This window comes from Nestor notabilis, unplaced genomic scaffold, assembly GCF_000696875.1.
Source record: "Nestor notabilis isolate BGI_N333 unplaced genomic scaffold, ASM69687v1 scaffold26029, whole genome shotgun sequence".
NCBI classification, from domain to species: domain Eukaryota; kingdom Metazoa; phylum Chordata; class Aves; order Psittaciformes; family Psittacidae; genus Nestor; species Nestor notabilis.
The window spans coordinates 20,310-40,482 of NW_009943612.1; the positions used below are offsets into that span (position 1 = coordinate 20,310).

Here is a 20,173-nt window from a genome sequence, read left to right on the forward strand (position 1 = left end):
CCTGCTGAATCTACCAAAATAACAGATGGCATCATGATTTTGCCATTGTCAGATAACAATTTCGCAACTTTGGCCCATGATTTTATAGTTATAATCTCGTCCAAGCACCAATGTGTAGCTACCAGTAAAACAATTCAACCATCTAGTCACAAAAAATCTGTCATTATTTCTCTAAATCTACTGTAATTTCTACTTGAAATCTTTTCTATGTTGTCAGTTTTATTGGCTGCTTTTCAGATAAATACAGTTGAGTGGCATCAGTCTCTTTTGAAATGCAGATTACTTAGAACCTCCAGCAGTCCCAGGCATTATTTTTATTCATCATTCATGTGTTGTTTAATACATTTACTGGTCAGGGAAGAGAGAAAAAGGCCTGGATTTAAGCTGTAGGTTTTCAGTGTCAGTTAAAGGCAAATGCATCAGCTTTACATCATTAATGAATTCTATTTATTAAATTTAAATCCTGTAATTTATGGCCCATTAATTAATAGTAATTGTTGAAAAGCTCTGTACAAATATTTATGACTTCTAAGTCCGATTGGTGACTTTATCACTCACTCTCCCCAGACGTGCATTTGCTTTCACATAGAATAGCAAAGAAAAGAGCTTTAGTAAATGAATTTTATAAAGTATGTAACAGTGTGAAAGAAGTATGCAAAAATATGGATGCAAAAGGTAGGAATCAACAGGAATCAAGCAGTCAAATATTTTCTCTTGAAAACAAATTTTCTGAAAAGTGAAATCACATGAAATGAAAAGTGAAATATTTTTTCTGGCAAAAAGTAGCTTCAGTTTTATCATAAAACAACTCTTGAATCATTGTGTTCTTGAACAGACTTCATAATTAATTTTGAAATTAGCTTTTTGGTATGAATGGAATTTCTCTATGTATTACTCCTTGATAATTCAAAATGAACTTAAACTGCCTAAAATATTTTATGTGTAACCTTTTATACCAGGAGGAGTTTCACAGAAATTCAGATGTAAATTACATAAGGCATCTGTTAGACCCATGAAGGGGTAGCCCCCAAAGCTGAAGGTTTTTCTAGCACAGTCTAACTTTTATACGATCTTGCCAGATTACAAAAAGCTCATGTTGTCTGGAAATGTTGAATTTGCTTTGTTCTCTTGGCTACTCTTGAGTATGATTAATTATGGATAGAGCTGCTCTAATGTTACTGATTATTACTGTTAATCAAGGCAACATCTTCTAAAGTGATATATTAGAGGTGAGAGAAGTCTCAAGGAAGCATTTTCTTTTTATATAGTACCGTGGGCAAATACTGTATGAGAGAAAATGTTCTGTTTAATCTGCCTTTGCATAATATGTAAAATACTAATGAAATAGTTTGTACTTACTTTTTGATGGATGGTAATGTATTAAAAGATATATAGAAGTATATACTCCTGCCCATATCTTTAGATTAATACTCTCATGAGGGATGAGAAATAATATCTAGTATTGTTCCTTCTGCCCAAGAAAGACAAAAAGAATGGAGGGTGTTGCTGAATGCATTACACAAGAAAGAAATGAAAAAAAAAACCAACATACTCATCACAGAGGATTGAGTCCCATAAAAATATGCACAAAGCCTCCCCCTTTGAATAATAGTGTCCATGGCATCAGTGGAGCAGGGGTGCTGTGAGGTGAGCCCTAGTCCTGCAGAAAGGGACCTGCATATTACTCTGGGTGCATATTGAACATGAATTAACAGTCTTGTTGCCAAAAAGAAGGGCTAATCTCATACTTGGATGTGAGACAGTTCTGTCTCACAGTTCTTGGATGTGAGGTAGCTCTTCTACTGCAATGATAAGAGACAACTGAAGTACCGAGCCCACTTTTGGCCACCATGCTTTGAGGATAACATAAGTAAAAAGTACCACAGATACACAAGAATGATCAGGGATCTAGAAAATATAGTATCCCCTTCACCTTGTCAAACAGAATTACTACCCTCAGCACATCTTTTTACTGAATCAGCTGGTACTTTAATCACCTCTAAAGTTTATAGTAGAAACAGAATGTATTATCTTTAAATAATTCAACTTTTACTATGTTTGATCAAGGGTACTATTCTTTGTAATTGGTGTTGCAGTCATGAAACAGAGTGAAAACATAAAATAGATTGTCCCAATAAAGCAGTAAAATTATGGTTACATAGAATGATTCAAACTGAATCAGCAGAGAGATGAACTCTTATTTCCTTCCACCATGGGTTTTAGTCTGAGTATTTACGTGGTGGTTTTAACCTTTCTCCTAGAAACATTCTTTACAAATTCCATAGTATGCAATTGTAAGTCTTTGAAAAATTGCTGACATTTAATCATTAAGTTAGTGAAGAATAGATATAGTTTACTAACAAAGGTACCATTTCTTGGAATCTTCACATGATAATTGAGTTTTATCTGGATTATAGTGACAGCCTTCATATGAGTTAGTTCATATCTTTGACTTTGAGACTATTCACACAGACAGCAGAAAGAAACAAATCTCAATTTTTGGAATTATTGAGATAAACTACACGACCCTTGACTGTGTTCGTGTTTCGAGTGGTTGACCAGTGTGATCTGTTGTGCATTCAGAAATGAATTTGTAATAAATAAAACAAAAACCCCAAATTAGTTCAAAGTCTACTCTCAGGCACAGTAAGTTCCACATAAAATATTTTAGTGCTTCAGTAATGTCCATGCTTTACTCCTAGAACAGAAATGATAATGAAATATTTATTCACAGAATAGAATAAAAAACTGGGCCATTTTCTTTAGGTGTAATAATTATTCCATCAGCATAACCTTTTGTCCCTCTCTGCTAAAATAGCTGGCAATCCTGTTTCCAATAATGGCAATGATTTCGTATATCCTATTTATCCTGAGACCAGCTTGTAAAAACTGTTCTCCTGAGAAGCAAGATATTTATCCTACAGATACCATCTGCTTCCTGATGTTCTCTCCCTAGGAATAAAGGCTATGTCTCATAGAAAGTCTAGAATTAGAAATCCTTTCATTTCACAAACCTGAAGACACCTAACATATTCTTTGGGAGCTGGGGAAAAGATTCTCTGGGAACAACTTGCAGGTAGGAACTGACAGCTTTTACTTCCTTTCACTTTCCTTTTCACTTCCTACATGCACACATCAGGAGGTATTTGGGCTGGGTTTGCAGCTGATTTCAAGGGCAGCCTCATACTGAACTCCCAGGGGGCTCCATGGATTTGGTTCCTTCCACAGGCAGAGATCAGCATGAACAGCCTCCAAGGCAGCAAAGCCAGGCTCCCACATGGAAGCTGTTCTTCAGTTTAACAAGAGCTAATGGAGCCGTAGGTTGGCTAACTGTGCTCTATAATCACAAGGACAATGATGGACTATGCTGCCAATGTGTCTTGAGGAAAATACAGAATAGTGTACACCAGATCCAAACTTAAATGTCTAAAATGCTTAATGACTCAGATAAAATTATCAACAAAGAAAAAAATATTCAGAAACTGCTGTGCTTATTAGCTAAATTTCATTCTGTAATTGATTTCATCCTACCTTTGCATCCTTCACAAGTAAGAGCGTTGTAGTGGTACCCAGAGGCTTTGTCACCGCATACCACACAGAGCTCTTCTCCTTTCACTCTTCCCGTGGAATGACCCAGTCTAGGCTTTTTGGCTGCAGGGATATCCATCATCTCTGTCTCCCTTGTGAAAAAGGTCTCTGAGGGTATTCTCCTGAGCTCATACATTCCGGGGGAATACCATTCCTCATGCTGCGGAGGGTAGAACCCTAGGTTGGAGTAATAAGGCGGCGATGAGATCTGAGGCTGAACTTGGGGAAATGGCACACTGTTGTACTGCGTGTAAGGTGACACATCTGCCTCTTGCACTGGAGAACTCATTGGGTCTGAAAGGACACCTGGAAAATAATAGCGCAAAACCAGTTTCTATTACTACTATGAAACTACAGACATCCATATCAAAAACAAGGCACAATCATAAAGACTGTATTATATGAGCTTAGGTTTCCCATGGTCCTGGCCCTACACAAATATGTTGCAAAATATTTTTAAAGTAACTTATCTATTCTCAGCCACTCCTTTGGTATTGGTAGAAATGTACGGTGCTGGCACATACATTAAAAAAGAATCTTGAAAGATACCATGCAGCTAATCATACAAATGTTCATTTCATAAGAAAGAACAGTCCACACCACAGAGAAGCTAGCAACCCAAACTAGGTCTCACAGAATAAACCAAAAGCCGAAAACCAGTGGTGGAAGTTAGTTCAAGACTCTAACATCGTGTTAGTTTTATTTAATTCTGAACGAATACACCATGACAGGGAAAAGATGGACTAGGGAAAGACAAATAGAATTTGGCTTAATTAGAAGGCTAAAAACATAAAATAAACCTTCAAGAAAAGCCTGAAAGTGGAAAGTGAAGGACCAGGGAAGTTATTCCTCATACAAGTGGTGAAATGTGACCTTCTTGCCATCCAGCCTCCAATGACCACCCAGCCAGCCTCTGCAGCCTGGTCCCTAGGCCCTAAAGGCCTGTGCCGCTCAGTGAAGTTGCTTGGTTTACAAATGAAGCACCTCTGTAAGCCAGCCCTCTTCATCCCTGAGACAACAACAAACCTGGCAGCGGTACAAGGAACAGCAACCTTTCCTGTTGGGATTAACACAGTACCTGGAGGCTACCTGAACTTTGCCCACTAAATATCAGGTTTACAAATGCAAGTAAGTTTTGGGTTTTGGGGATTTTTTTCTGTACAAGTATAACATCTGGCAGTTCCTGGATGGGATAATTAAAATCAAGCCCATGTAAAGCAGCTGAAAAGACTTATTTAAAAGTTATTTGCAAACTACTTCATATTTTCTATTGGATAAAGCCACATCTTGCTGTTTCATGAAAACACTGACACAATTCTTTCATTAGTTCCAAGAAGAGAATAGGAAAAAGATAGTACATATTTCCAGGAAGATGCTGAGTCCCACTTATATTAGAATCAACAGCAGTATTTACAAGGAAATCATACACTGATGTTCATTGGTGACCATTACTTAACAGTGCTTCAGAAACACTCCAAATATATATTTGCTGACATAAAATGGGTTCCCTGGCAAGTCTGCTTCACTTCTGAGGAACCAGAAACAATGAAGAAATGTTAACAGCTAAGAAGAGGGAACATCTGTAATGACAATGATAATTAAAATCTATAGCGGGGAATTCTTCACTCTCTTTTGTCTCACTTCAGTTAGTGCTGAAGTAACACAAAGGAGAACCTTTTCATTTCACCTACTTTTTCCACTTTCAAGGTCTCATGCTATTGCTCTGCAGCCTTCTCCTTTCCTACTTTACTGTGCTGCAGAAGCCATACAAGTGCTTTGGATTTGTGTGATTGCTGTGTTTTCCACAGCACATCTTTGCCAGTAACAAATGTTGAGGTCCCAGTTCCAGAATAAGCAGCAAGATCTAGGTCTGGAAGAATGTGACACAAAACCAAATGAGAACAATTGTGCCATTTACTGTTAACAATTAGTTTAATTATGGTTACATTTAGTTGCTGCAGAAGAGGCCAGGGACCCAAGTACTTCTCTAGTAGAATAGCAGAATGCACTCCCCAAACCCAAATTTATGCCCTTTGAATAAACAGCATAAACATATAGAGACATGAGGCAAAATATACAAGCACCTGGGGACTCTATGGAAGAATCTGGAGGGGAAGTTACAACTTCATACATCAAATAAAAACTGTTACTGACCCCTACTAGCTGCAGCATTAAAAAAAACATGTAAAAAGTGAGGACAGCAATGATTTGATGCTGGCCATTATCGATCGGTATAGGTTTAATGAGTGGGTGGACTTCTTCGGTTGTATTTACTGTTTCTTGAGACTGCTGCTCGTTAAGAGTGGTTATGGTACTTCAGGTGCAAAAACTGGTGCTAACTGTGAAATATACAATCATTATGCAAATCATTCAGTCTCTTTTGAAAGGAGTCTCTTTACCATGGAGACCCAAGTAGCCATTTGCTAGTTAGTAATTACTTAGTTGCTTGAGTTTGCTAAAGGAAAGTGGGACAATCCCAAAATAAAAAGAAAAAAAAATTGATTTTTAACTTCATGCCATCCACAGGAAATTCCACAAAAGCTCTATACAACTTTCTGAACTGCTTGGGCCTCTGAAAGAGCATGAAGAGAAGGCAACTACTCCTTCGACAGCAAAAAAATAATCTCAGGGCTTGTTAAAAACCCGAGGACTGCTAAAGAGCTGCAGCACATCCTGATACAGTATTGGGTGTTTATTTAAACTACCGTGGATCCACTGGGGCTACTGATATGTTTAGTAAAATCTTCTCAATCATTAATCATCTATCTGTTTCTGGAGGGAAGTAAACATCTGAATCTTAATGTATGAAGTTAAATATAAGGGAAAAAAACCCCAACCAGCCTTTTTCCTTCTGTCTCAGGCACATAGTTAAATAATTCAGCTGAATTCAGTCCATGCTCAGAGCAGTGGAAGGGAAAAGGAACAGAAAGGGTCAAGAGAAACTGAAAAAACATGTTCTTGTTTTATGCAAAACAGGTTTACAGCTAAAACTCTGGGAAGTGCTCAGATACTGGGGCTTGGAGAGTATCTGTATTTCATCCTTAGAAACCAGCCAACTTGGGCTGACTCAGTGAGACACAATTCTCTATCCAGAGCAGATCAAAACCAGTTCTCAATTTATTTTGACTACGAGTCTAGCATTAAACATTGCAAGAAAGGGTCTACTCCAAAGCATTAGTGATCTAAATCACTAAAAGCAATTGTTTAAAACTGAGGATGTGTTCCATAAAGTTGATTTCATAATTAAACTGTTTCAGGTTTTTTAGTTGTAATGTCCTTTTACTCTGAAATATTATTTTAAAAAATTCAAACAAATGATGAGGCTGAAAAAGAAACTAGATATTTTGAAATGACTGGGACAAACTATTTCTATGACCTGATCAAAAAAGCATGGTTTGAACTGTGTTACCCAGCCCTCTGCATTCACAAGGCTTCCAACTAAAGCGGAAGGGGTTCTACTTTCAGGGGCACAATGTGCACTTCTCTGCCCTGCATGACATTTAAAAAACACATTGATTTGTGAAATTATGCTTTGCAAAGTACATGTGAGTCTAGACCAAACAGTTTCTTATCTCAAAAGAAAACTAATCTTATCTTGCCAACCGGAACGTACATTTGCTTTTACCCAGATACATACTAGTAGAAGACTGAGATGGGCTGGTCTCACACCACTGTAATGCATGAGCCAGCCCAGTGAAATCACAGGAGTTGCAGTAATATAAGCAGTGAAAGTGAAATCAGAAAAAAGCTTACTGGAATACAGAAATACTTTATGTTTTTGTGGTCTTAACTCTTTTGAAATATCTGGGGTGTTTTTCTTTTGGAAACATACTTTTATATTTCTGATGAAAGACAGCTTAAGCACACACAAATGTGATGTTACTTACAGATGTAGATTTTCTAGATTATGTTTTGCAAATAAATGTTTTTCGATGAAAAACGTTTTACAGAAATCTGGAAAGCTTCCTAATATCAAACTGAAACCTTCACATGGATATGGTCATCATTTTGCAATATTTTTTCCACAATATCACTTGCAATTGAAACTCAGAAAGTTTTACTCTTGTTCCTTTAAATTTTACATAGAATATTTTACGTAAGACTTGAAAAAATATTTGCCATATGCCTAACCACTTACAGAAGTGAAAGATTCTTTGTAAAAACTAAAGAAAGTGTTTTCAGTTTGCAAAATTATGCAGAGGTTATGTGTAGACTGAAGGTAGTTTTATTCACAATATTACAGAAATTACAACGAAATCATATGTTAATTTAAAATGTATTGTTCCGCTAATATAAAGAAAATCGAAGAGAAAAAAACTTAAGCAGGTTTAAAATATGAACCTCTGGCTCTCTGTAGGATGTTAATGAAGGAACCTAAAGAAATAAGAACAAGATTCAGGGTTAAGTAATTTGGAAAGCATAGCATAACCATTAACGAAATCCTGATTTAATTCCAAACAAATTATTTGCAGATCTTTAAAGATCACTTGGTTTAAACAACCTTCCAGCATCCCATTTCAAGGAAGAATGCAAGAATAGGACGGCAAACATGCCCAAGTGAGAACACAACAGTATCCTACCTTAGGCTGTCTTCAGTCTGATCATTTCTTGAAGAAAACACTATCGTTAAGGCACACAGTCCTCCTTTCCCTCTCTTTTTCTCCCCAGCCCCAAAGACTACATATAAATAGAACCTCTTATTTCTGCTTTGTCTGTATTCTGTTGACTCCTTTGCTGTGAGAACTTTCTTTAAGATTAGCGAAGGAGTGACACAGGCCAGAGGTTATATAGCTTACTGATTAACTTCATTACAGAGAAACTTGTTTGTAAATGTCTGAAACAATACAAATGTCTGTTCCCGGTGTGGATTTAACTGGATAAAATTTGATTACTATTCAAGGGGATGCCTTCAAGTAGCCTAGCCATTAGAATTTTGTTACCTATTGTGATTTATTTGCAACAAAATTTTTATCAGCAAATATTTAGTAATGATGTCAGGTGATTCTGTGCAATAGATTAACTACTTCAATATCACAAGAACCATGTTTTAGCTGACTGGATTAACAGTTGTTTTTAAACAGAGAAATGTATTCGCAAAAAAAGACCAAAGTTCTCAGGCCATACTGGACACATCTGTACAAGATAAAAGAGTGCCAGAGATTTGTCCTTGTCCCAAGGCCAAATGTCACAGATCGATTCTCATCTATGTAGATTAGAGGTAATTCTTAACTCTAGAGTGGGCAGGATGCATCTGCACTACGTAGTCTTTGTTGCTGACCTCTTCAAGGCCCATGTATCCTTCCTGTGGCTCTCAGATATTATTGATATATGGCATTGCAGTTCAAAGCATTGGTAACATTGTGAGGGCTGCGTTGAATGCCACCACAGCACTACTGGGACAGCATGAAGTCAGAAGATACAAACCCTGCTGAGCCAGTGTTAAAGGACAGTGTAAGGTAAAAGGACCCAAACCTACTGTAGTCTTGTCCATGCTGTCTTTTTGGGAACAGTCCCTAGAGTAAGCCCATGTCTTAAAAACACCTACTAAAGCAATCCAAAACAGAGCCCTAGAGAAAGATAAGAGTTGAATAGTGTCAAGATGGACAGTAAGGGTGTTGTGCCTCTTTCAGTCTTCAGCCTCTTTCATTTAGCACTGTGGATGGGCCAACTAAGACCCAACATCAAATTTGTGACCAGATATTTAAGAATCACAACTGGAAGTAAATAGGCAGAGAATCAAGCCCCAGACTGCAAGATTCACTTCATTTCAAAAACCTGTTTCCTTTCCAGGCTAAGATCCACAAATGCATTTTGGTTTTGCCTTCCTCAGTCATGCAACCGTCACCCTCAGAGCCCCATTCATCTGCATTCTCTCTCATAGAAACATAGAACAGTTTGGACTGAAGGAACCTTAAAGATCATCTGGTTCAACCCTCCCCTTGCTATGGGCAGGGACACCTTCCACTAGAGGAGGTTGCTCAAAGCACCGTCCAACCTGGCCTTCTTGCTAATTTTTTTTTCCTTCAGACTGTCACTCTGTTTGGTTTGGCTCTCTTCATAATTATTATACATACACCATTTTCTGTTTTAATTTGTGTTGGTTTGTTTAATTTTGATTTGGGGGCTTGTTACAGGCCTAATTATCTTCTCTGCAGGGATGAAGCCAGATGTTGCATCATCTGCTGGGTAGTGCTAACGACAAATAGTTATTTAACATATCTTATCATCTTGAAGCTGTTTAATCAGTTTGGACACTTGATCCTACCACCTTTCTGAAAGAAGAGACATTTAAGCTCATTTTAGGCACTATTCTATGCCTACAACAGTTTTCACTGGCATTTTATTATTCTTACATTGTCAAATATTTAAGACTAGTCTAGACGTATCATTTTGTTTTCCATTTTGTTACATGTCATTTTTTGTTTATTCTCCCTTGTCCATTTCAATACAGCTTTCACTGCAAAACCTTCTTTCTCAGCTAGGGACATGTATAATGAAGGTAGGATTTCTTGTCTTGTTATATTCTGATGTCACTTTACAAGAAAACATTGTCGGGCCATCAAAAAACACTTAAAATAGGTCTTTATTCAAATTAAACATATAATAGTACTGACTTATCTTTCCAGACTCTTAGAAACAATTCCATGTCTGATAGCTGAAGTTTCATACTTAATATCGTGCGTACTAATAACCCTTTTCTTTCACAGAAAACAGAATGGGGCTATTACTTTAAAGGACCGCTACTTCCTTATATAAGTGACAGATAAATGCCATATATACTTCAGATGCCGCACAAATATATTAGCTTACCCTCCACATTTAGAATATGGTGTCTGAAGCTTAGTTCTGTCCCTTATAAAAAAGGGCAAGTGATAACCGTTAGAAGAAATAAGATAATGGAGATAGAGGTATTTAACATGTGTTGACCCTAATATGAAAAACTTTCAAAGGCAATTGAAAGATATAATCAAATATCTTTTTGCAAGTCTTGCTGTCCCAGCTGAATTGCCAAGCCTTAGAGCAAGGTTTGTCAAGTACCGTGCTCTGCTAATGCACCTCAGCATCCTCTAGGTCACAGCATGTGTCCAGTCCATTTGGAGCAAAGCAGAGGAGCTCACATAAGCCTATGTCTATCATGGTAGAAGTATCCATAGGGTAAGTTAAAATCCTGGCTCTACAATGAGCTACAAAGCTTCCAAAGGTTTTAAAGGAGACCAGGATTTCGGTCGTAAGTTATAAGGTTCAAAAAACGCAGATTGGTAGGTGTTTAACTTCCTTTTAGTTCAGGATGTGAAATTGGACACTCTTCACATAGCTAGCCCTGTTCAGCTCAGTGGGGCTTGCAAAATAAAACCAGGGTTTGACTGATGAAGGGAAGCATCTTAACAGGACAGGTCCCATGCACCTCCAGGATTTCTTGTCATCAAGCCTCACTTTCCCTCACTGGGAAAACAAGAGTTTCAAGAAAGGAAAAATTGATCTCGCATGCAGATGCTATAAAGGATGTATCATTTCATATACCCAGTTTTAACCATTTGATCAAAAAGATATTTTCTGTAAAGAGATCTAGGATGTTTCTAAATCACCTGAGTAGTGAGGTAGAAAAATAGAAGCTGTTTTCCAGAAAGACAGGATGGAAGGGAAGGATGCTCACTTCTGCTACAATTAAGATTCTTCTTCATTTGCATTTTAAGCCCCTTTTTCTGGGGACTCATAGTTACAGAAGTGAAAAACTACAGTTAAAACACACCAGCTCCAAAGACATGAAGAGATACTTTACCTTAGACTTATACTGCTAAAATAACGACATACAATTTGCAACTACTGAAAGGTAGAAAACCTTTTCTTTTTTAAAGATCTTCTGAAACCAGCTGCAAATAGAAATCTTGAGGGTGAGTACGTAGAAGTGCCCTGGAATTACCATGGTGATGAGGCTCACAGCACAAGGAACTCACAATTGACTTTTTTTTTGAGAAACCTGGACCTGGTATTATGTTTGGAGATGCACGCAGATTTGGTTTTGAAGTTCTAAGAACACTCTCCCTTGTAGGCTGAATGAAACATAATGAAAAGATATCTCCAAGGTTTTTTACAGAATATGGGTATGCATCTTTGCAAAAAGAAAACTGTTTTGTATAAAGGCTGATGTTTGTAAGCCAGCAATTTCTCACTTGTATTGCATCAGAGCTATAATATGTGCAAAGTCCTAGAAGAAAAATATATTATAAGGGTCATTTAAAAGAAAAACTTTCTTCCTGTTTCCTTGGGTTCAAAGTCTCTACCTGCCAAAACTGAATGTCAAAAAATGCAAGTAGTCTACAAATATAAAATTGAGAGGCAAAACCATTTCCTACAAGCATTCTGAAGAGAGTCATATTTTCATGAGTAACTTTCTCTGTGGAATCAGTTGCATATTATTTCTGATTTTTTCCAGCTATAAAAGCAAAAGAAACCAAACTTGTAAAGAGTTTGCTTCTGAGACTTGAGTGGCATCCTGCAAAACAAGGCCAAGGCTATACAAAATAGAAGTCAGCTTAAGTCAAACACAGCAGGAGTGTTAAGTCTCTTTCCTAATGGCACCCCTGATTCAACCCCTTAATATATTATTTATGTTACAGAAATGTCAGTTTGAATTAAATCTCCATGTGCTAAACTCTGAATACCTATAATGGGAGACAAAATCCCTCTTCTGAAGACCTCACAACCTGTGAGTAAGATTTCAGCATGGAGGGAAAATGTTTTACATTAACATGCTTTCTTGAATTTTGAAGCTACTTGATCATTACTCTTTGAAAATAATAAAATAATTAGTGAAAAAGTAGGCATCAGGGAGAAAGCCTCCTTGACAAAAATGTGAAGAAGTTCAGTTATGCAGGAATTTCAAAGGGATGATTGGATATGTAGTTTGGCACCCTAGATTTGATCATTATTTTCCTCTTTCTGTATCATAGCCTGAGGTTGGATTTAACAGGTAGCAAGGAAACATTTTAGCTATTTACTCGTACTTTTACAACTGCAAAAACCTTTATCCCACCAAAACCCAAAACATTTAGGGGAAAAAAAACCCCACCAAACACTGTAACACACTGTATTGCAATTGGGTTTGCTTGTCATTAGTGATTGTGCTTCAGTTCAACTGTATGGGGCCAGGACACTAGAAGTGGTCTGGTATGGAGGGATGCTTCCAACTTCTAAGAGCTCTGCAGTCACAAAGTTACAGAGCATGTGGCTGCAGAGTCAGAGTCCCTCCATACCCAAGCTACTATTCTTGTTTCAGAGTGATGAAACTGAAATGTTTTCTATGTTTCCAGCACTCTTCAGTGTTGAATTCAGAGACAGAATTCTGGTCTTATTTGGACTGGAAACTCCTGAAGTGTTGCAGCTTTCAGGGGGAGGTCCATGTTGAGTGTGAGGCCCTGAATGTATCATGTTACTCAATGAAGGTCCTCCTCTACTGCCAAAAGAAAGGCTAGAAAATGTACATATAACAGAGGACAGCTTCCCCATGCTTTTAAAATACTGACCAAGAATTCTTCATTCACTAACAAACCCATGCTTAGCCTTGAAGAATCCAGTGAAACTGAAGCAAGGATAATTTTCCAGCCTTCTTTATAAATTTTCTTGTGCATTGAAGTTACTAGCGTAAGTTTTTAATCGTCTCAATAAGACAAGGGTTTTAATTTAGGTTAAATAAATTTGCAGAATATGGCAATGCAGATACATTGCAGTATAATTTTATTGCAAATTAACTGAAAATATGTCTGTTCAGCTTCATTTAAATGAATCACATGAAGATAACATCCAGCCTACATACAAGGTCTACATTAACACCACAGACCCATTATTTATTATTCCTTCTATAGGTATTGAAAATTCAAGAAGGTTGGCACATGTCGACCACACATACTTGACTTGAATTTTCACTACATTTTCTTCTAGGTTTCTGAGTAAAGGGTAGCTTGCTATTTTAACCTATTTGGTGACTTGACTTACCAAACAAATGAGGACCTTCAGCAATAGAAAATCCATCAGCAGTGGCTAGCTGGTGATGTCCTATTAAATTCATTTCAGATCCCATTTATTCTTCAGAAGTATACTAATTCAGAAATAGGTTGAAAGGAGACCCTGAAAGATATAAAGCAAAAAAGAATATTTAAAACAAGATAAACATTTTTATGCACCTATTTTATGGCAGTATTAAGGAGGTTGTTTCAATATTTGTGGTAATAAACACGCGCTTTAAGTTACAATACCTAATTCAACCCTTAAATAAAATGCTGCATCTACTTTGTTTGTTTGTTTGTTTTCTTGCTGTGGTGTATTTTATTTGCCATCCTTCTGCTGTTCATTTAAAACCAATGGCAGTTTACACTCAGCCTTATTCAAATATTCAGACTGAAGCACTGGCCTGACCTGCTGAGGGCATAGTGCCCCTTTCAGAGAATACCAGTAGTTTGCATTATTTTTTGAACACCCTTACATCATTTCATTGTTTTTGCTTATTGAAAAAGTGTAAGTTTATGGTTAGGTCAGAAGAATCATGCCAAGAAACTTGAATTTAATTTCCAGTGACTGGCTCTTTATCTTGCCTTCTGTAATTACTGTCCAAACAAGATAAATGGTGGCAAGAAAAGAAAGCAAAGCCTTGGTCTAATAACCAGGATCTCCCACCCACTCCCTTTATCTCAAGCAGCTGTGTAACTCTTTCTTGGGGAGCTTGGGAGATGCTTGTGTCCTCTCACTGGTGTGCTTTCCTAGCAGGTAAGTATGCTAGTGAGCAGATGGAGCAGCTTCCATTGCCTGAGGCTGACAGTGTCAGTGTACCCAGGTCGTCTCCTTTCCACTCAGCTATTAAATAAGAGGCAAAAGACCAGTCATTGCCTCCTACTCGAGCAGAGGCTATAACTAGAGTGACACTGCATCCAAGAGGAAAGCGTGCATGAGGCTCCCTTACCCACATCTGACTCATGTACATGGGTTGGGGCAACTCAAGACAGCATTGAGGCAGGACCATCAGCAACAGGAGAACATACACCTCCAAAAAGGAGACAGCTCAAGGGTTTATGCAGTCACCAAGGGGATTCTGCACGGAGTTGACAGTTAATCTGTTCTGTTTTAGTCTTAATTCTTTATTCAGTTTTATTCCCAGTGGGACTAGTCCCTGGGACTGTGTTTCCACTCACTGAAGGCGCTTGAGAGTTATAGTCCAGTCTGCTTCCCAGTGAGGTCTCAACATGTTTCTCAAGCAGAAGTGAAGTCATCTGAAAAAAACGTGAATGCAGCAGGAGGCCTCAGTGCTGAGCAGACTGGGAAGTAGCTCGTAAGAGTGGCAAGCACACTGTGTAATTATATTCCGATTTGTCCGTAAGGATTCGTTATTTCTTAGCATAAACAAAGGCCCTCTAATTAGACAGATGCATTTTAAATGTCTTCCCACAGATAATTTAAACAGTTTACTCAGAAATGTCAAAAGCTACTTGTCTCACAGACCAGATAAGCTTCTTGTGGCAAATAACATGTAAACATACAGTTGCAAATCTAGCAGAGAAACAGAGTTTTGCAACAGCAAAACTCTCCACGTCTTGGGATGTGGGTTGGCAACCAGCCCAGCCACCCCAGCAGGCCCACATCTACTTCCAACTGTTCTACTGCCTTGCCATCACATTTGCTGGGGAAGGTATCTGCTGGGCTCAAGAAGTGGGGCGTCCCACATGGCTGCAAAGGTCTTACAACTCCTGAGAGCCAATTTTTTTATGAACGACCCCTGGGAGGGGATTCCTTTTACAGCCCATTAGAAGGGTTCTGTGATGGGAGAAGAGAGCAGCACAGTCAGGACCCTTGTAATGATCAGTAAGGGAAACATCAAAACGAGGCTTCTCCAGAGAGCTCCTGAAAGTTTCTCTGGATTTTCTTGCTGAAGACCAGAAGAGAGGGGCCAGCTCTACTCTATCCAAGCCCTCCAATAGCTTTCTTACACCCCATGGGATTTCCTTGCAGGATTACCTCTCCCTGCAACCATACTTGAGGGTTACGTTCCATCACTACTAGTATTTCTCATGTTTCTTTCCTCCTCAGGCCCCACATGAGAAGCTAATACTGCTAACAACTAACATGTCAGCTTTGGGACTGTGAATTTCTGTATGTTCATACAGAGTCTAGAACTTTTCTTCCTAGGGAATGTTGTTATATCAAAATGCTTTAAAGATTGTCCCAAGATGATGTCCATTTTCAACTATTTTGTCAGACTGCCAGTATACGGTCAGACTTTCAATGCATAGCTTCTTAGCTTGTAGGATATATCCCACATCTGTCTACTCTGTGGTGCAAATAAAGGAGGAAACAAGCAAGCTATATTTTTAAATGCTAATAAAGTTTCCGTGTTTTTACAGTCTCTTTGAAATGTCTGTAAACTTCTTTCTTGTTTCTTTGAGGCTATTCCATTTTTTTAGCATATCATTAGGTAATGTCACTCTTTAACCTCAAGATAGACATCTTAGAATCTATTATTCTTTGCATGCACACAAAAGAAACCTTTGGTGCTATTAATACTGCCTTGTTTGTAGCAAGAAACTTGAGTATGTATTTGTCATAACTTCCTAGTATGCTGGGACATTACACGTTCTGTGACTACTTCTCCTGCAACATTAATTTTGATCTCAATGAAGTCAAATGTTCAGGGTGATTTTACAGTTCCCACCTTTTTTAATACTTCATTTTTCTTAATATATTCAGCTGATGTAGACCATTTACTGGATTTCATAGAAGAAATTAATTCTATCTTCTGGGGATTTCTGCAAGGCACAAAACATGATCACCATTAAAAAGGCTGGAAATATATTTTTCATTAAATGTAGCTTTGCTGTTGTAAATTTGCCTGAACACAAAACTCTTCATTAGATACTAATTGACATTTTGCTTTGATTTGTCTCTGAATCCAGCTTGCTGTGAGCCATCTATCCTACCTTAGTTTTATCCAATTAATTTATCCAATTAATTTCACCAGTACTTAAAAGTAGCAGCTACTGATTTCCAGCTTTCAGACCTACACCAGGTACACAACATAGAGCATTTAAGCACCACTTATTCCACACATTACTCAGTTCTGGGAAATAGGTCACCATAAGTCAGTGTCACAAGGCATCATGGACCCAGGGGTGGACTCTGCTTTCAAAGAGCCAGTTCCACAATGCAGACCCCATCATCAGTGTCTTCTCAGCCTAATCCCCCTAGTTAAACAACTGTGGTCCCAGCTGGCTGCAACTCCCATGGAGAAGAAGCATTGCTCTAGCCAGTGGGATAGTCACACCCAGCAGACATACAGAGGCACCTGAATTGGTAGCAATACAGGCAGGTGATGAAGGGTGCCATGTGCAGCACCTGTGCGCAGAACCTCTCGGCAGATGTTTTCCTTCCAAAGATAGAGGGTCTGAAGCATTCTTTTGACTGGTGACATGAAACTATGTCATCTCAGCTTCCAGAATCAGTCAATCTACATGATCTGGGATCAGTAACCACTCTCAATTCAGATTTCTTTGTCCACCAAAATCACATGATAGTGTAATGCTTCTTAATATTTGCAGGTATCTTTGATATGACTAAACATTCATAGGTATTTCTACCTCATGCTTGCTTCCTTATATGAAATGTACCTTTTACCTACTGCTATCAAGATGAATGTAGACTACCTTAGACAACTTGGCTGATGCTCCATCCTGAGGTGTAACAAAAAAATGTATCAGATAGACAGGTAAAAGCTGAAATAAAGGCAATAGGTGCACAAGAAATCAATATTGTTGTCCAAAATAAGATCCCCTCAAGAGAAATTAAGAAGCCTGAGATAAGTTACATAGCTTTCCCTCCCCTCCCCCCCCCAACAACAACTGTTTTAGTTAACTTGTTAATAAACCTATTTTCTCCACCACATTTTGAGATTATTTTCATAGGCTGAAAACATACAGCCAAATAAAAGAGAGATCAGTATGTATTATCAATTGTGTATTAAGAGCTCTGAATTATATTAATTTTTATTGAATGTATCCTTTAGCATGCTTCAGAACAGTCGATCAATGCATGTATTCTATGTTTAACTGAGAAAATTGAGATGTATATTACATATATGGCTTGTTCTTTCACTGTATGTACTTGCATGCATGCGTATTTATTCAGCTTTCTTATGGGATATATGTTCATGGGAGTATACAAATATATGTGTACACAATGCATGTGGGTGTAGGTTTCAGATTTTTCATGGACTCTTATCAGTGGACTACCACTGACCCTGTTACGGCAATAGTAAAGCTTCCCCTGGCTTCTGTCTAAGCAAAGCCAAGCGTCTTTATGAAATAATTAAAGTTAAAATTAACTGAAATACAAAAGCATCGTAGCCCCATAATTTCAGATAAAATAAAAATGTTTTATCGTCAGAAAAGCTCCATGATAGTTTAATTGCATTTACATTCAGAAGAATGATTGAATCTATTGTAATTACTCAGTGAAGGAAGATACATCAAAGCACTGGCAAAATTTTTCACAAATACTAGTGAGGTCCATTTCCCTTCTTCTGCCCCATAATATCATCCTATTCTTTACACATCTCACCGCCGACTGCTCAAAGAGAAACTTCAGTAACATCATTAATCTATGGACTGATCCAAACACTGTTAACATCAATGGCAGTGTTTCCATCTAGTTTACAGGCCTTTGATCTGGCCTCATAGCCTTTTTTGTAGAATATTTAATGCAGTGCCTCACTTATTTGAGAGGCTTTTTTATTTGCTTGCTTGTTTGTTTTAAAATCTATGAAAGAGACATGAAAGCATTAGGAAGATTTGTGCTCCTTGTTTCTAGCCTTTTGCTGCCAGATCATTCTAGCATGCCTGGCACCACGGGCAGCTTCACAGCAGCTGATGCAACAAAACGAGCAAGTTTGAGAACCAGAGGCAGGACTAGTGCTACTGTGTTTGAAATTTATTGGTTACATTTTTAATACAACATTTAAAGTCAGAGCAGCAAAGAGGCACAGGAAAAAATATAGGATATTTTTACAGCTTTAAGACTTACTTCCATTTCAGAATTAAGTCAGCCAAAGTAGAACTGAAAAGTCTACCAGAAGCCTCAATGGCACTTCCATAGGTAGGCAAGTAACTTCAAAGGGTGGGGCCAGCTTCTGACTGCCCCTAGGGTGACCTACTGTGTCTTCCTTTTCCCAGGATCTTTTTCATGTCTCACCTGATAAAACTGCAAATCCTCCTTTCTTAACCCACTGCTGTATCCCCATCTAGCCTAGTGGGATCACAATACAGTTTGGTATCTCTAGGTTCTTTGTAACACAAGCAATTAGGGATAAAATTAGCAAAAGCCAAATGTCCTACCATGATTATAGTTTTCTGAAGTTAAATGGCTAGCAGAAACACACAGAATAAGCTGACATCTTCTTAAAAACTGATAATGGATTCAAACAGTAATCACTCAAAATGTGAAACCCCTTTTTGCTTGTGCTAGTCATGTGAAATAAGTGCTAAAGTCCTGGACTTCTTAAGATGCACCTGGAGTCTGTACACAAAACTGTCAAAGAAATTACATAAAACAAATATAACTATTCCCTTTCTGTATTGTCTGTTTTTCTCCCATTAATCATGTTTACAACACCTTCTGTTCCTAAAAGTATAAAAAAAGTAACAAACGAGTACAATTTTAAAGCTGATGCACATGATCAACTAGATCTTGTTATTGCAGGAAAGACTCAGTATCAAAGTTACACTTCTTTTACCAGTGATACACAATAGCCAGCTTCCTAAAGACAAATTCCAGCATTGTCAGTATTTTTCATGACCTTAAGATGTTTTTCCCCCCAAGGGAAAAAAAATTGCACTAATTTTGTAGATGAAATGACTTTTTATATTATTCTTCAAAAAAGTACTAGCATTGAAAATGTTTTGGGGGTTTTTTCTGCCCAAAAATCCATTAACATCCACTAAATAGTTCAGGTTAGAAAATTGCTTTTATACTACCCAACAGCAAGAGCTATCAGTTTAAGGAATTATTACTTACTGTTCTTTTCTGGAAGACTGTGGATAGCAGGATGTAAGAGAGCTCTGTGCTCAGTTCAGTATCCTGATGATTCTCACAGAGGAAATTTTTGTTTTGGTTTGTTTTTCTTTCTTTTTTAAGTTTAGCAGAAGCCTGTAGTGATAACACAATGAATCAAAGCTTGGGCTCTTTGGCTCAGTGCCCTAATGGACAAAGATTACTCATTAACAATTCTTTCTTTGCGAAACTCTCTAAACACAGGCTGTATTAAAACATTGTGAATCCCAGCTTATCCATCAGCACAGAAGCTTGAGATGCCCATTAATACTCTGGATGAGTGCAGGGGGGAAGTTGGCTCAAATAATGAGGTGACAATACCTTCTTGCCTATTGTAACACTTTTCTTGCATGTGTACTTTTTTATAACACTCTCAGCATCCTTATCTTTCCTATCCAAGGAGCACAGATGTCATTCCAAGACATATACTTGATTTTTAAGTATTTCTGTTATTTACATTTTTTAGGGCAACTGAACATTACACTGAATGCTGAAGAAG

General features: G+C 37.8%; 1 protein-coding gene across 3 annotated transcripts in view; it reads right to left on the minus strand.

The window, feature by feature from the left end:
* The window catches only part of NR1H4 (nuclear receptor subfamily 1, group H, member 4), a 39,413-nt gene extending 19,698 nt beyond the window's left edge, over positions 1–19,715 (minus strand). For 2 of the 3 annotated variants that reach the window (XM_010022026.1, XM_010022024.1), the window contains exons 1-2: positions 13,582–13,711; positions 3,532–3,894 (exon numbers count right to left, since the gene is read on the minus strand). In XM_010022026.1, the coding sequence (XP_010020328.1) occupies positions 3,532–3,894; positions 13,582–13,666 (448 nt within the window). In that variant the 5' untranslated portion in view covers positions 13,667–13,711. Of the gene's footprint in view, positions 1–3,531; positions 3,895–13,581; positions 13,714–19,638 lie in introns of those variants that run through there. The other variant, XM_010022025.1, reaches the window with a different exon arrangement.
* Positions 19,716–20,173: the final 458 nt, after the last annotated feature.